Source organism: Tasmannia lanceolata, unplaced genomic scaffold, assembly GCF_043159265.1.
Source record: "Tasmannia lanceolata isolate RefF3 unplaced genomic scaffold, GAP_Taslan_0.1 ptg000002l, whole genome shotgun sequence".
NCBI lineage: Eukaryota > Viridiplantae > Streptophyta > Magnoliopsida > Canellales > Winteraceae > Tasmannia > Tasmannia lanceolata.
The window spans coordinates 36,892,133-36,909,694 of record NW_027518679.1 but is presented as its reverse complement, the minus strand read 5'-3'; the positions used below and the strand labels follow the sequence as shown (position 1 = coordinate 36,909,694).

Sequence of the window (17,562 nt, the reverse complement as noted above, 5' to 3'; positions counted from 1 at the left end):
TATTTGATTTGTACCAAGTTCTTTAATGTCTTCTTACCATTTGGAAGTGGTCCTACAAGATGACATTTCTAGATGACTTAGTTGAACTGACCTTAGATGACTTGGAATGCCCATGGTCAAGGTTTGGGCTGCATCCGAGTTTTAAGATACTTCTTGTAACATACTCACTAGTGGCCTTAATTAATTTACGAAACTGTAATGTTGATTCAAAATTTGAAATGGACATATATTTCAATTTGCCACTATGTTTTTGATTATTCCATTTTGTAGTGGAAAATTTACACTATCTTTTCTTACCTCATGCTCTTTCCATTCCTTCATGTGAAGTACTTGCGAAACTTAATAAATTTTGAGTTTCATTTCATGATCTATCAATCATAAATAATGTTTTTACTCTCCATTTCGTCATGCCCCACTTTCCGTTTAAAATTGTGTAATGTATTATTTTGGAACATTTTGGTCAGGGGTGAGGCTATCTCATTACGTTTGGAGCGTGATAAAGTGGCAATGGAAGCAAATTTTGCACGAGAACGGCTTGATAGCTTCATGAAGGAGTTTGATCATCAGGTATTTTGTTTGTATTATATACTGATGTCTTGTTGACATTTTGACACATGCCATGGGTATCATATGCCAGAGAGATGAAATCAATGGAGTTCTAGCTAGAAATGTGGAGTTCTCGCAGTTGATAGTTGATTACCAACGAAAGCTTCGTGATAGCTCTGATTCATTACAAGCTTCGGAGGAACTTTCACGAAAGTTATCTATGGATGTCTCTATATTGAAGCATGAGAGAGACATGCTGATTAATTCGGAAAAAAGGGCTTCTGATGAAGTACGTAGTTTGTCAGAGAGAGTTCATCGTCTCCGGGTAGAAATTCCTTCTATAACAGAAAACTCACTTCAAGTTCCTCGTTTTTTTTTTTTTGCTTTGCTTTATTTAAGTTTTTTTTTTTGTGATACAGGCAAGCTTAGACACCATTCAAAGTGCTGGGGATGTTCGTGAGGTATGCTACTCCATTTGTTTGGGTACTGCCTTTTATCTAAGTTTTCTGCCTCAATTAATTTCATGTATTCACTTTCTCTCATTCGTGGATATTGTAGGATGCAAGGGCTATGGAAATTAGAAAGCAGGACGAGTATTTGAAACGAGTTGAAGTAAGCCTTCTTTTATGGCGTCAAAACTTTTTTTCTTCTTATGTAAAGCATACTTGGTGGGTTTATATTTTCCTTTTATCTTATATTAGTCATGGTATGTGGTTTTACAGTGTAATGGTTATAACAGAATGCCAGTTAGGGCCACTTGGCTAGAAAAATGTTGGCATCTGGAATGAATTTCGGAAGCATATATTTTACTGTTGAAATGTTTCATGGAAATTGTTTGTTATTATGAAATTTATTTGTTGATTGCTTTACTAAAATTTGGCCTTCCCTTAAGTGTATTTTTATTTACAGGCTGCACCTTTGTGATATTTAGTGATGACATTGCTTTTTGGGTCATCCTCCATTTTTTTATTTGCTTTCCTTCATCTGCTGTTCCTTCGACACTGATTCGTGCGTCGAGTTTCGACACGGATAAGAGGTGTCTGGCGTTGCAACTCCTAAAAATCTAAAAATGGTGACACGCCCATACACGTTCATACATATAAAATTACATATTACTATCATAATTTGCAACAGTATAAATACGGTTTCATGTAACAAACTAATAAATCTTAGGATTAATCAACTATAATCTAAAACAAACAAGAGATAAACAAATAACTAGCCATTCATCAAGTTTGTTAACTTACCAACTTCTCCAAAAGCTTAAGCTGTTGGAGAAAGGCGTTATTTATCTTTTATACTTTAACACTCCCCCGCACGTGTGGCCCACTTGGCAAACACGTGGCACATGTACTTTAACACTCCCCCGCATGTGTGGCCCACTTGGCAAACACATGGCACATGTGGTCCCACTTTGGGCTGACTATCGCATGTGGATTTTTGCTATCCGGGAGGTTTGAACTTGAGTCCTTTGGCTCTGATACCATGTTAACTTACCAACTTCTCCAAAAGCTTAAACTTTTGGAGAAGTTGGTAAGTTAACAAAGTTAATCAATTCTCTTTAGTTTCCAATATGCAGTGAGAGAGGTCAGTAGGATATGGGTCTTTGGTTTAGGGGACGGGATATAACATCAAATAATAGTCAAAGAAGAGTTTATACTAAAAGAGAACACAATATTCAAATATTCAATAATAAAACAAAATGTCACACTTGAACTCAACTCGACTAAGCCTTTGTCCCAAACTAGTTGGGGTCGGCTTTCATTTCATAGAAGAGTGGCAAAGTTTACGGCTAGCTGCCAACCTAACGCCAACCCTCCTCCTTTATCCTGGCTTGGGACATGTTGTGAAAAACACATGCGGAGTTAGAATGTCACACTTGACATGATACGAAAACATGTTGACATGCCCCCCTTAATGTCACACTTGACACGATACAAAAACATGTTGACATGCCCCCCTTAAGTCTGACACTTCTAGCGGTACAATTAAAAGTGTCTAAAGGAGTGTCGATACGTGTGGACACGCGTGTCGTGTTGGACACGTGTGTCAGCAATGAGTCAGCAATGAATTCAAAGTGTCGGCTAAATCATAGGTTATTCTCTTTTTGTGGGCTGTGCACAGTATATATTTCATATTTATGTTTTTGTATATATCAGACATAAAGTTGCCTCAAGTCATCCATCTTGATATCCAAAGATTTTCCAAAACATGAATAATACAACTAGAGCATTTGGATATAGTAATTATTTGGCCATGAATGTTAAAATTCCAAATATACTTGCATGATTAGGAGGGCCAATATAGACAATTTCCGCAGTATCGCCTGCCAAAATTTGGTATGCAATGTTGATGAGAGGTGCGATTTTGTTTATTGGGAAATTGACACTTCTGTTAAAGTCACTGTTTTAATCAACCGCTTCTCAATAGTTTATCAAGATGATTTTTTTTTTTTTTTGAATTTTGTTTAAATTGATTTCCTTTCTTTTTTTGATCTTTTTTTTTTCTTATGCAGAGAGAATGGGCTGAAGCCAAGAAGGAGCTTCAAGAAGAACGGGATCATGTTCGAACTCTTACACATGATAGGGAACAAACAATACAAAATGCCATGAGACAAGTAGAAGTAGTGGGAAAGGAGTTAGCAGATGCTTTGCGTGCAGTGTCTGCTGCTGAGACAAGGGCAGCAACTGCCGAGGTCTGTCTTTATGCTGAAACCACCAATTTGGCTGCTCTTAAGTTTTGTTTTATAAGAAATGCAACAAATGTTTTTCAGGCTCATAGCTCTATGTTGGAGGCAAAGCTTAAAGGTTCTGAAAGAAAGGCATGTTGTCTGTTCTCATATTACTGGCCTGCATTTTTAAAATTTTCTAACTTATACGGAAAGTTATCCAAATATATGTTTAATTTATTAACGAAAATTGGTTCAGGACTCTCTTCTCATATAAACAGACACACACGTGGGAAGTGATATTCATTTTGTGCTTTTTTAGTAATGGCACATTTATTCATTTTATGCTCTTCTAATTAGCCGTTAAACACTGTTACAGTTCTTAAAGACCAACAACCAATCCAAAAAGTTTTTGATAAAGTGAGGAGTGCCTTTATCAATATAATATGCTATGTTTTGAGAAAATACATTTATTTCATTTTCCTATATATGCAAATATAATATTCTATGTTTTGAGAAAATGGACATACTAGAATTTTTGCTGAAAATTCCATTAGAAAGTTTTTGGCTCTTATTTACCAAAAGTGATAGGAATTAGGAGATTGCTGCAACAAGTGGAGCTAAGCTATTTTATTAGAGATTTGCTAGTGTCCATCGCAGAAGGCATTTCACGGATGGTCTGTTGCATGTGAGCGCAGCCACGTCATGAATGAAGACAAAATCTGCTGAAAAGTGAGCCTGTGTGGCTGCTCTCACATGCAACAGACCATCTGTGAAATTCCTTCTGCGATGGACGCTAGCAAATCCCATTTTATTATTAAGGGTTACATGATTCATGGGCTTAAGATGTGGTGCAAGTGGCTGATGAGTTGTTGATTTGTTCAACTATAAGTTGGCTCTACACTATTCAGATGTAATTTCCTTAGAATTTGCTCTTTGTATGTGATTCACCTTTGAAAATTATGCAACGTCCCCTAGTGTAATGATTGACCCCATTAGCAATCTTTCCTTTCACTTTCCTCAAGTCTGGATCCACCTCTTTCTTTTCCTTTATTTTCGGCAATAAAAATGGCTGCACTTTGATGTTGGCAAAAGTAACCCAAAATCTGTTTGTATCAGCTGAAGGGTTCTAATCACAAATGTCTTCAAGTAATTTCCATTCCCTTCCCATCAAACAAGCAATCTCAACTATAGCCAGTCTTTCAGCTTAACGTATCGGCTACCACATTTGCTTTCCTGGGGTGGTAGGTAATGAAACAATTTTTGTCATCTAGCTGCTCCATTCATTTCCTTTGCCTCATATTTAGTTCTGTCTAGGCCTCTAGGGGAATAAATACTTTAGGCTTTTGCGGTTAGTGAAGATTTCAAACTTAGCCCCATACAAGTAGTGTCTCCATTTTTACAAAGCAAACACAATAGCCGTCAATTTGAAGTCATGCACTGGATAGTTATGTTGAAAAGGCTTTATCTGATGAGAAGCATAAGCAATTACCTCGCTGTTCTGCATAAGTTAATATCTCAAACCCTTCTGTGAGACATCAATGTAAATCACAAAGTGCTGATTGCCATCTGGAAGAGCTAGAATAAGAGCCAAGGTCAACCTATGATTCAACTCCTGAAAACTGTCCTCACACTCATCTGCCCATTTGAACTTTTCCTCTTTTTTATCAATCTAGACAATGGTGTCGCTATCCTGGAAAATCCTTCAACAAAACGGCGATAATAACCCGGCAAACCAAGAAAGCTGCGAACCTCACTAATTGTAAAAGTACGGGGCCACTGCATCACTGCCTCCACTGTGATGGATCCAGTGAAATGCCCTTGCAAGAGATGACATGGCCTAGACAAGAAATTTGCCCCACCTAGAATTCACACTCATTGAACTTGGCATATAACTTCTTTTCCCTCAACAATTTTAGCACCACACACAGATGTTGTTCATGCTCTTTTATTCTTTTGGAATAAACTAGTACATCGTCAATGGACACCGCAATAAAGTAATCAAGATAGGGTTTGGAGATACTGTTCATGAGGTCCTTCAAGTTGACAAGGGCTTTAGTAACCCCAAATGGCATGACTAATAACTCGTAGGGCATGTTTGGATCTAGGTTTTTTTCTTTCCTAGAAAAAAACTTTCTTTGCAATATGCTAAATCCAAGGTTTGGTTAAGTATTTTAATGGAGATTATAAAATTCTCGCATTAAACTTTCCACTAAAAACAAGGAAAGAAGAAAGCTTCCTTTTACTTGTTATTTCCTTTTCCAAGGAAAGTAAATTTCTTGTGTCTCGGGGTATGACAACCACCCCAGGTCGATTTGTATTTATCTCTTCCTTCTCTTTCTATCAACCATAAACCCTAAACCTAACCTTTACAAAAGATCATGGATGGTGGAGCTACCATGGCGGCGATTATCGAATCTGCAATAATAATATTATGCCATCTTGTCTTGGAAGAGATTTCTTAGACCCTTGCTCAGCACTTCTTCTGCAGTTCTGCGATAATAAACAAGGAGATAATGGATCTCCTTGGTGAAGACCCCTTGTTGATTTAAAAAATCCATTCGGTTCACCATTAATGCAAATAGAAAACCAACAATTAGATATAAACCTCTTTATCAATTGAATAAAAGAATCCCATCCAAATTTTGCCAAGACTGGTAGAAAAAAATCCCATCTCACACTATCATAAGTTTTTGCCACGTCAGTCATGAATATCACATTTCCACCATATACCTTCCTGGCAATATTCTAAACCATGTCTTGCACAATGAAAATGTTATCTACAATATTTCCACCTTTGATGAAGGCACTTTGCTTAAGTGATAAATTTTTGAAGAATAGTAGCTAGACCGTGATCACCTTAGACATAATTTTATAGCTAAAATTGGAAAGACATATAAGGCGGTAATCACACATACCTGTTGGTGGCTCCTTGGGAATGATAGTAACAAAAGTTGACGTATATGATTTAGGAAGTAGGAAGTCAGTGCCCCAGAAAAGTACAACTTAATAGCTTCTAGGGCATTTTTTTTAATAATCTCCGAGAAAGGGGGATGTGGCCACTGCCCGATGTGCGTTGAGGCAGGGGAAACTATTGGTCACATTTTTATTCATTTCAAAGTAACCAGAGCAGTGTGGGGCCGTATCCTTTCCAGGTTTGGTATCGCGTGAGCCTTTCCACTCGCTCTTCCCGATCTTCTAGAAAATTGCGTGGGAATACCTTGGAAGAAGAAAGGAAAGGTCCTTTGGACATTTGCCTACTGGCTATTTTGTGGGTTATTTCAATTTGGAAAGAAGGAACGCAAGGATTTTTTACAGGGTTGCAAAGTTTCCCGGCTTCCTATATATCAAAGTGATTGCTGCGGTTATTGCTTGGGCTAGAATTCTTTCTCTATTCCAATTTGTATCGGCATATGATCTTTGGGAAGGTTGGAAGGAGGTTTGTTTTAGTGTGGAGAGGTCACCTTTGGTGGTCCAAGTATGGGAGCCTCCATCGGAAGGGATGTTGAAGCTGAACTTTGTTGCCTCCATTTTGGGCAATCCCAGACCTGCGGGCATTGGAGGTGTTATGAGAGATTCAAGCGGTAATACTATTTGGGCCTTCTTGGGGCCAATAGGGACTTTGGACGCAAAGGAAGCGAAAGTAAGAGTAGCTCGTCAGGGTATAAAGTACTTAGACAAAGCCTTATTTAATAGAACAATCATAGAGGGTGACTCTATGAATGCCATTAGATGGTTGAGAGGGATGCATGTACCGCCATGGCGCTTTGCTAATTATTTTGATTAGACTCAGGATCGGATAGGTGGGTCCTTTATTACATTTAACCATATTAGAAGATCTGCTAGTAGTGCAGCAGATAGATTAGCTCGGGATGGAGTTGGGAGGCAAGGGTTAGAGTTCTTTGACTTCCTACCATCTTGATGATTATGCATTATCACTAATGACTGCTATAACCTCTTCTAGTTTCTTTTTGTACGAATCTCGGTCTCTTTTCTTGAATGAAATTGCTACCATAAAAAAAAAAGGTGCCATCAAAACTGTCAGGATCGGGGGCACTCACTTTCAACTGGCATACCAAAAACCAAATCTTTGATTTCATCCTTAGTAGGCTGCAACATAAGCATCTTATTCTCCTCAATGGAAACCATATTAGGAATGAACTCAAGATTGTCATAATTCCTGAAGCTACCATCTTCTGTCCAAAGATTACCATAGAAAGAGCCCACGCCATATTGGATTAAGAGCGGGTCATCCACCGTATCACCATTATGCCAAAGTCTGGTAATACATGAATAAGATTTTATTTGGGCTGCTGAGGCATGGAGAAACTTGTTATTCTTATATCCATTCAATCATTCATCTCTCGACTTGTCTCATAAATATTTCTTCCTTCAAGAGAGCAACATGAAGTTTTTGTCCAGCTATAGCTATAGCTTCTCCATTATGAGCAGAAGGATTCACGTCGTACATCCCCAAAAACCTCATTATTCCATTTCCTTAGTGTTTCTTTCTATCATTTTAATTTTGCTGTTAGGATATATATCTTACTACCATAAGTGGGGTTCTGGCAATCCTCCTTAACAACTGAATAAAACCTTTCATCAATGGTCCACACCTTTTGGAATCTAAAGGGCCTTCTAATCTCCAGGTTAGAATTAATGAAAGAAATTAAGAAAGGAGCGTGATTGGATTAAGTTCTAGAAAGATGGTTGATTTTAGTTTGAATACTCTGCTCATTCCACAAGCTATTAGAGAGCAACCTGTCAAGCCTTGTCCTCACCCTTCCACCTCCTCTTCGATTCTTTCATCTGGTAAATCTACTACCTATGTAGCCAACATCCACTAATCCAGTCCCATTAATAGCATCCTAAAAGTCATGCACGAATGATCCCTTCTCCTGCCCTTTTCTATGGATTTAATATCGCATTGAAATCCCTTCCAATCACCCATTTTTCACTTTTATTGGTACTGCAATCCACAAGATATCCCAAAGGGCTCTTCTTTCAATAACAGGACAACTTGCAGAAACGAAACTAAAAACAGTTGAAACCATACCATCATTGTAACTTACGGAAAGTGAGACAGCCTGATTCATCGAACTGATAATAGAGAAAGTCAAGTAATTCTTCCCCATCATCCAAATTCTAGGACCAACCTCATTGATCATAGCGTGATCCATACCTATTTTACTTGCAATATCATTGGTTTTTCCCTCATATACACATGTTCAGAAATGGCAACAAATATAATATTATGAAGCTTGATCAATTGTTTCAATCCGTGGACAGGGGGTTTATTCTTAATCCCTCTGTTATTCCATATCAATTCAATAGTTATTGGGACACATATCGTGTTGACCTTCTTGTGTGGGTTTTAACCCCATTAACTGCTCGTTTATCCCTAACCTCTATGATATTTCATATCAATTCTATAATTCCCGCTCGTTTCTTGCTATACACGGCCAAGGTAAAAGGGAGTCGACTTGGGGGAGTCCACGATGACACAAAGGAGTTTTGAAACTACGCTTATAAGGGCTTGCATATGACAACACATATAATATGATGGAGCTTGATCAAATGTTTCAATCCGCGGACAGGGGGTTTATTCTTAATCCCTCTGATATTCCATATCAATTCGATAGTTATTGGGACACATATTGTGTTGACCTTCTTGTGTGGGTTTTAACCCCACTAGCTGCTCGTTTATCCCTAAACCCTCTGATATTTCATTTCAATTCGATAATTCCTGCTCGTTTCTTGCTATAAACGGCCAAGTTAAAAGGGAGTCGACTTGGGGGAGTCCACGATGACACAAAGGATTTTTGAAACTAAGCTTATAAGGGCTTGCATTTACATCAGAATTGGTGTTTAGGATGAGGTCAATTGTTTGTTCAGTGAGTTAGTGTAATAATTATGAGTTCCATGAAAAAAAGAATCATAAGAGGCTTATTAGAGAATATTACTCATTATGATATATTTTATTTTTTTTGAAGTCTTGTTTTTATGGTTGGTTTATATATTAGTATTGATTTATTTAATTTGTTGCCCAATTGAATAGGCTCATCGTAGTCCCAAGAAAATTATCATTAACCATTGTGTGATGTGTTTATTGGCGGTGAAAACTGCAGACCACATCTTTCTTCATTGCAGGGTGGCCAGCGAGATTTGGTCCTTTGTTCTAAATCTGTTCCTCACCTACATCATATTGAGGGATTGACCTATGCTCCCTTGGCTCAGGAGAGCTGGATATCGTGGAGCTTTCCTCTTTTGGCTTGGCTATGGGCTATTTGGAAAGAATGAAATAGTCAGATTTTCAAAGGATTGGTTAGGAGCGATTACACCATTCGACAAGTAGTTTTATTTATTGTAGATCAGGTCAGACTTTTCCCAGATTTTAGGCGAGTCTCTAACATTAGAAACATTGGGTTGAGGTGCGAGGGAGTAAGATAGTTGCTAATAAACCGACCCCCGCATGGTCGCCGCCTCCTGATTTTGTTAAGCTGAACTTCCAACAAGTATCTTGTTGGGAACTTGGGTCCGACAATTAAGGGGAATTTTCTCCGTTAAGGCAACTGATGTCATTAAGTGGGCCTTCTCTAGATCACTTTGTTAGATGGATGCTAACGATGCAGAAGTACAGGCCTTGCTAGCTGGGATCATTTGATTGACCATAGTGATTTTTGACCATTTGATTGTGGAAGCGTGGAAGGTGATTCGCTTAACGTAGGGTTCGAGCCAAGGTTGCCAGAGCGGGAATCGAAAGCGGGAGTTGAAACGGGAATCGAAAGCGGGAATCGAAGGTTCCCAGGGAAAAATCCTACTCAAGGTTGCCAGAGCGGGAATCGAAACGGGAATCGAAGGCTCCCAGGGAAGAATCCTGCTTCCTTGGTTCGAGCTATCAATTGAGGTTTGCTAATGCGATCAAAGAGATTCTTGATCATCTCGAGGGGCTACTATTTCAAAACACCGCCAAAGCAATTCCTAGTTGACTTGGCATGGTGCGGTTGAGTACTCAGCTGACGCGGTTATAACTTGTGAGAGTCAAAGAAGTTTCTATTGAATTTATAGAGCAAAACAGGGACTCAGATAAAAACGCTGCAAAGGTAAAAGGGAGTCGACTCGGAGGAGTCCACGATGACTTTGGGGGGGGGGGTGTTGTTTGAAACTATGCGAGAGGCATCCAATGACATCCCAACATATGTTATGCTTCAATAATGAGGTTGGCTATTTGGCCTGTTTGGGAATAGATAGACCTGTATTGGAGTATTTTGACTAGCTACCACCGTGATTTCTGTTTTAGATTTGTTTCCTCTCTTCTGCTTTGGCATTTCTCTGACCATCTTGGTCCCTAGGTTCCCTCCTCTCCCCTCCGCCCTTTTTTTACTAAATTATTGGCATTAAAATAACCATGCTATAAGCATTTATTTTCTTTTAGTTTACTTTGTTGGAAGTTCAATCAGCCAAGATTAAACCGAAATCTATTTCATCTTGCTTCCTTAGTTTTGTTTTTCTTGTAATACATGCCACTTATATTAATGGTGCCCATGTTCATTTTATTTTTCTTATAGTTTGAATTGGTGCTGTTTCTTTTCTATATGAGACTCCTTTTTGTTATTGTTTTTTAATCTTTTCATTTATCCCACTTATGTGTGCTTGTGTTAATTCTATTTTCTTTAACAAATTATTGTCATTCATGTTTTTCCACAATTTGTTTTGTATCAGACTGTTGAAAACAATGGTGGAGATGGCCATTCTATTTCCTCGACCAATGAGGTCAACATTTACTCACTTCTCTGTTTATTTTCTCCTTCATCAATTTTTATCTGGATGAAACTTGAAAGAAATGGCCATATACATGAATTTGGGAGTGTGCCTAAGAGTGGTTGTGTTTTTAAAATGGTTTGTGTGACTGGAATCTTCACATCAATTGGTTTGATTGTGATGCATTTATTTTTTACTGTAACCCGATTCAAAATTTGAGAAGGTTAGAAATACTTTGAACTAGTAGTTGTTAACAGGCTCTTATTTGTTGTACCGGGGCTGCCAGTGCTTTTGATTAGTGGCTCCATTGGAATAAAAGAAAAGAAAAGAAATGTACAGGTCGAGTGGGAGCAGCACCCTGGGCTGTGCATTCATGCTATCCGGGAACACAGTTTCATGGGATTCATTTCTCTCATTCTAGTGTGTGAGAAGAAGTAGGAATAAATTATGTGACATTGACACATCTATTTCAGGAACTGTTAGCTTTGGCCTTCGGTTGGGCTATGGGTGAGTATTAATAACAAATAGCCACAGCTCACAAATTTGCAAACAGAAGTACAGAGGGAATTCACAGTTTGAAAATAAGATATACAGGTCTGGCAGTTCATGTAGCCATGGTTTTAAATTTCCACCGAAACTGACATGAAATGGCCAAAATATTTCTGTTTCCATCCCCATCAAAACCAAAACTGAAACGACCGAAATACATAAACCAAAATCGTACGTGTAATAGTGGGATACTATATCGTAATTATATTTATATGAATTGCATGCGAAATGTGGTGCATGTATTATGTATAAATATTTATTTGAATTATGTGAAATTTGGTATGTGCTAAATTATCAGACGTGCGGGACAATGCATGTCACTAGGTGTTCGGCGTTTTTAAACCATTTTGCTTATGTGATAGTTTTTAATTATGTATTTGTACTTTTTCTAGCTTTTCCTAATGTTTTGCATATCTTTCCATGATTTTACAGTATTTCCATTGAAAAATTTCCAACTGAAGCTGAAATGTTTTTGTTTTCATGGCAGTCATAACTGAAACCGAAACTGAAATTTGTAAACTTGGATGTAGCAACATACAATACCTAAACATCAGAAGTGGTGGGCCGTTTCTTGATGTTTAAGGTATTTAACTAAATAGACACCCCCGGAAACAACTAGAAACTTTCTTGCCGTACATCACATCCCAGCTCTTCTCACTATTCAGTTACATTCGAATTTCTAAAATTAGAGTTGTTGTAGCTTGGCCCTAATAGGTAAGGTTTTATGCAAACAGGAGATTACAAAAAATGACCCATACTATCATAGAGAAACTCTATTTTAACCTATTGTATATTGTGATCGTAGGCTTTAAGTTGCCAGCAGCATTACTGGATTTGGTGGAAGTTTGTTTATTTTTAGATCACAATGTTTTATAACATTATAATTCACAAGACATTAGTAACCACTGACATGCCAAGTGGATAGCCTATTTGCACTCTGCTTTTTCTTGAAGCACAAGGCAGAAACACAGGATTGGGTAGCTGATGCATTGATACTCACAATTAGTGCACAAGTTGTTAAGTTGTGGGATATCTACTACAATGTGGCCTGATTGTGTTCGTGGACATTATGTATGGCAACTTTCACTTGGCAATTGTCTTGGTATTCTTGATTGGTTCATTTGAGAACATTATTGCGGAGCAACATGGGGGATCTTTAGGCGGGCATTTTGCACTCGACAAGACCATGAGGGGAGATAATTTGGGTCAGCTCAGAGTGTGACAGCTTGTGGAGGCACTTCAGTCCACACAAAATCACATCAGACCACATGGAGGCACATCAGTCCACATGAAGCCTCCTCGTAGCAAGACTATCACTGTCCACACAAAGATTGTACAACAGTTACACAGCAAGATTGAGCTACAGTCTACAAGAAGCATGCACAACAATCCACACAAAGGCTGCACCACAGTCCACGAAAGATTGCACAACAGCCCACACAAAGCAGCTCCAAAGTCCTCAAAGGCAACACAACAGCCCAACCCATGTGAAAATAAGCCAGGCACAATGACAGATTAGGGCAACAAACTAGGTATTCCACAAGAGGCCAACACAAGTACAAACCAGGGTTGCACATTAGCTACTCCGCACTAAGGCGATGCAATCATAAATTAGGCCAGTACCGTAGCAACTTCACACGAGATGCCGACAGAAGCTCATACCAGTGCTGCATACTTGCTACTCCACACTAAGGAATCACAATCACAAATTAGGGCAGCACACTAGCTTTCAGACTGGTAGTCCAATACCAGATTAGAGCAACACAATACTTAGCCCGCATGAAGGCAGCAAAATCACTAATTGGAGCAGCACACTTGCTACCAACTCAACGCAACTCAACTCAACTCAACTAAGCCTTTGTCCCAAACTAGCTGGGGTCGGCAATTGAATCCTTTTGAAATTTTTCATGAAGAAGGTGAAAGGATCTACCCGGCTCAAATTGACTAAGTCTACTCTTGACACTACTTGGGTTCGTCTACATGGATCATTTTCTTCCATTCTATCCTATCCAAGGTCATGTTCTCTGTTATGTTCCTAGCCATCAGGTCTTTCCTCACTGTTTCTACCCAAGTTGTTTTCGGTCTGTCCCTACCTGTTTTTACTCCATCAACTTGGCACGAGTCACTTCTTCTCACCGGAGCATCCAAAGGCCTACGTTGGATATGCCCAAACCATCTTAAGCGGTGCTCTCTCATTTTCTCCTCAATTGGTAGCTGCACACTTGCTACCATGGTTTTAATTTCGTCCGAGATCGGTCCGAAATTTCGGATTTTGGTTGGGACCAAAACCGAAATAACAAAATTAATAAACTAATACTTTTTTGGTTTACTGGATTTCGGCTGAAATTTCGTCAAGGCTGAAATTGAAACCGGAACCGAAATTTAAGTCCATGCTTGCTACTTACGCAGAGGCAGCAAGAGATCATTCATGCCACACTAACAAGCAACATGAACGCTCTACACTTTCATGATAAGGTTTCTGGAGTTCTCTTTGTTCCATTCCTTGGTGCTGACATTGCTTACTTTGTGGTTATTTCAACTTGCTTATTTTTCTGTCCTGTTTCTTGTAGGGTTAATGTTTTCTAGTCCATTGTTTTGTAGTTTACTTTATTTGGTGGAAGGTTTTCACCTTTACAGTTCATTTTAGTGTTTCGCCACCTAATTGGATGTAAATATTAATCGTGTTTCAATTATTTTGTTCCTGATTTTTGTTTCCTTTGTGTTATTGTTTGTATTTTCTGCTTGCTATTTGGATTTAGTTTTGTCGGTTAATGAGAGTTACCCATGATCATGTAAAATCTCAGTTTTGTATGCTTGAGCTTGTAATAATCATAGGCGGTCCCATCTGCAAAATCTAGTTCATGTTCTTATGGAAAGTAAAGAGTGGGCTTTTGTTGCTGTTCCATTCTTTTCACAGATGCTTTTATTCGTGTTCATTCCTGTCTCACTGTCAGTCTTAACCAGATTAAGTACTAAGTCTGATAGTTAAACCATGCGTAGGTTTTTGTGGACCCGCAAAATGCAAAAGAAGAGATAGAAAAACTAAAGGAAGAAGCCCAAGCTTATAAGGATCACATGCAACAGGTGTGTTTGATTTCGAGGCGGGTTTCTTTCTTGAAGCTATGAAAATCTGATTTGTATTTGTATTTCACGTTTATGATGTTATTTATGAAGGTTGACCTTCTATTTGTTATTCTGCACAAAAAACTTTATCTGATATCTTACTTGGCAGTACAAAGAAATATCCCAAGTGAATGAAGCCGCTTTGAAACAGATGGAATCTGCTCATGAGAAATTCAAGGCCGAGGTAAATTCCTTCTACTCCGAATTCTATTTGTAAGGAGATAACTTTAAACTTTGTATCTTTGAATAAGATACCCTTTCTTTCTCTCTGTTTTTTTCCTTTCTGGGCCGCATGTTTGTTTGATTGGGTGCACAAATCTTATTTTATACAGGCAGAAAAATTTAAGAAGTCACTGGAAGCTGAAGTTCTTTCACTGCAAGAAAGGATTTATGAACTTGAACAAGATATTATCTTGAAGTCCGGAGAATCTGCATCTGCGGCTGCAGGGAAAGAGGAGGCTCTGTCTGTTGCATCATCTGAAATTGACCGCCTCAAGGAAGAAAATGCTAGAAAGACGTGAGCTTTACTGCTTGTTAGGTCTTTATCTATGTCACAAATATTTCCGATATTTTCAAAATATCGCGTTTTTATCGCAGCATTTTGATAACACGACAAAAACCTGAGATTTTGAAATATAGCGATATTTTCAGTTTTTTCATAAAATATCGCGATAATATCCCGATATTTTTATGATATTTTTATTTTATATTTTTTCTTAAATTTTATATATTTATATATTTTAAATAATTTTATTTTTATCATTTTTCCTGATATAAACCCGAAAAATAAAAGAATTTAATATATGCGGAGATTTTCAATTGCCGAGAAATTCCTGAGAACAATATTTGTGACATATGTCTTGATGCCTTCGGCAAATTTGTTATACATATGGGTTAAGATCAGTAATAATCCAGAATTCTTCTTGCTTCAGGTCCCAGCTAATGGAGATGGAAATTCAAATATCTTCTTTGAAGGAAGATATGGAAAAGGAACACCTGCGCTGGCGCACAGCCCAAAACAATTACGAGAGACAGGTTACCCTTAATTGCTTAGTTAACATAGATTTTTAATTTTTTTTTTTTTGAATGGTAACATCCATAGTTTTTAACTATTAATATCTGTAAACAACCTTTATCACCCTGAACTGCTTACATAAATTGGCAACCCCACTCTCTAAACCCAAATCCATTTGTTAGCTGATTTATGTATGGACTGTGGTATGTTCACCTCGGGCACATGAATTACCCCTTGCATCACAGTTAACATCAATTTTTATTTTCACAGGATATCCTTAAAAGGTTATTTATGTGACCTCATCACTTGAATATTAGGCCTAGGGTCGATAAAGTGTGTAGATTGGGTTCCAAACAAGTAATTAAGAGGACACAATTTATGAAGTTACTGGTGATAATCTTGCATCTATTTAGGAGATGAACTATTACTCTGGGAGAGTATTTTTCAATCTAAGTGTGGGCACTTTTAAATAATTCTTGTCATTGAGATAGTTATCAGCTAACATCAATTTTTATTTTCACAGGATACCCTTAAGAGGTTGTTTATGTGACCTCATGACTTGAATATTAGGCCTAGGGTAGATAAAGTGTGTAGATTGGGTTCCAAACAATTAAGATCACACAATTTGTGAAGTTACTCGTGATAATCTTGCATCTATTTAGGAGATGAACTATTCCTCGGGGAGAGTATTTTTACATCTAAGTATGGGCACTTTTAAATAATTCTTGTCATTGAGAGTGTTATCCGTGCCACTTTTGGTTACCATTCTTTAGAGCGATTCTGTGCTTCTAGTACTTGAGAGAGTGGAAAGTGGCCCATAATGTTGCTTAGACAAAAAAAAGAGAAAAGATTCCTGTTCTTTTGTTCCTTGAGCGTGTTTTAGGCATAATTTTACAAAGCGACAAGGAGTCGCTCGCTATTCTCGCTCCGCTGGAACCAATTCGAGAACGGCAAGTGAACGCAACCCTAATTTACAGTGGTGCTTTTTTTTTGAAATGGCAATATATATTGATAAAAGAGAACCGAGATGGTCCTCAAGGATTACAAAGGGAACAAAAATACAATCAACTCATGGAGGGAGGAAGTCAAACCACTCCAACACCAACCTATGGACCCCTGATCTAGCAAGAGAATCAGCTTCACCATTTGCTGGTCTCCTAACATGGTTAAATGCAATAGAAGACCATATCAGATCTGAGATTTCCTCAGAATAACTAAGAAACCTCCAAGGGGGAGCCACGTTCCCCGAAAGCCAACTAATAACATTGGATGAATCACCTTCCAATATCACCATATCATAAATATCTTTATTTAGTTGCTTTATTCCTTGAATTGCCGCTCTGACTTCCGCTTCAAACGAATCACTTATACCAACAGGACCTGAGAAAGCTCATAATACCAAACCTAAAGAATCTCTGCGAAGACCTACAACACCAGCTGGACCCGGACTTCCAAAACTGGACCCATCAAAATTGATTTTAATAAAACCAACAGGAGGGGCTTTCCATTTCTGAATAATCTTGACTCTTCTAACACCTTCGAAACACACTATGCGCCAACCCTCCCAAAGGTCAAAGGCCGAAACAAATCTAAACAACGGGAGACTTTTCGCCCAAGAGATAGCCAAAGCGATAATTTTCATGAAGAGCCAATAAGAATATTTGGCCACTCTCTCAAAGACTCTCGAGTTTCTTTCTTTCTAGATAACCTCACCACATAGCCAAAAGACAAATCTTCCATAATACTTTCCCTTTCTTTTTCCAAGGAACAAACTCCCAACTCTTCAATAGCTCAGGAACCGATTTTGGGAAAACCCAACAAATACCATACCTTTTCATTATGAGCCCCCATATTTCTTGCGCTACCTTACAAAGAATAAAAAGATGATCAATTGACTCCC

General features: G+C 38.2%; 1 protein-coding gene across 1 annotated transcript in view; it reads left to right on the top strand.

Moving 5' to 3' along the window:
• The window catches only part of NUA (nuclear pore anchor), a 129,880-nt gene that overhangs the window by 50,839 nt on the left and 61,479 nt on the right, over positions 1 to 17,562 (top strand). Inside the window, exons 21-31 of the mRNA XM_077376677.1 lie at positions 465 to 567; positions 638 to 871; positions 966 to 1,007; positions 1,105 to 1,158; positions 3,062 to 3,241; positions 3,320 to 3,367; positions 10,937 to 10,987; positions 14,525 to 14,608; positions 14,757 to 14,831; positions 14,980 to 15,164; positions 15,580 to 15,682. Coding sequence (XP_077232792.1) covers positions 465 to 567; positions 638 to 871; positions 966 to 1,007; positions 1,105 to 1,158; positions 3,062 to 3,241; positions 3,320 to 3,367; positions 10,937 to 10,987; positions 14,525 to 14,608; positions 14,757 to 14,831; positions 14,980 to 15,164; positions 15,580 to 15,682 — 1,159 coding nt within the window. The remainder of the gene's footprint in view (positions 1 to 464; positions 568 to 637; positions 872 to 965; positions 1,008 to 1,104; positions 1,159 to 3,061; positions 3,242 to 3,319; positions 3,368 to 10,936; positions 10,988 to 14,524; positions 14,609 to 14,756; positions 14,832 to 14,979; positions 15,165 to 15,579; positions 15,683 to 17,562) is intronic.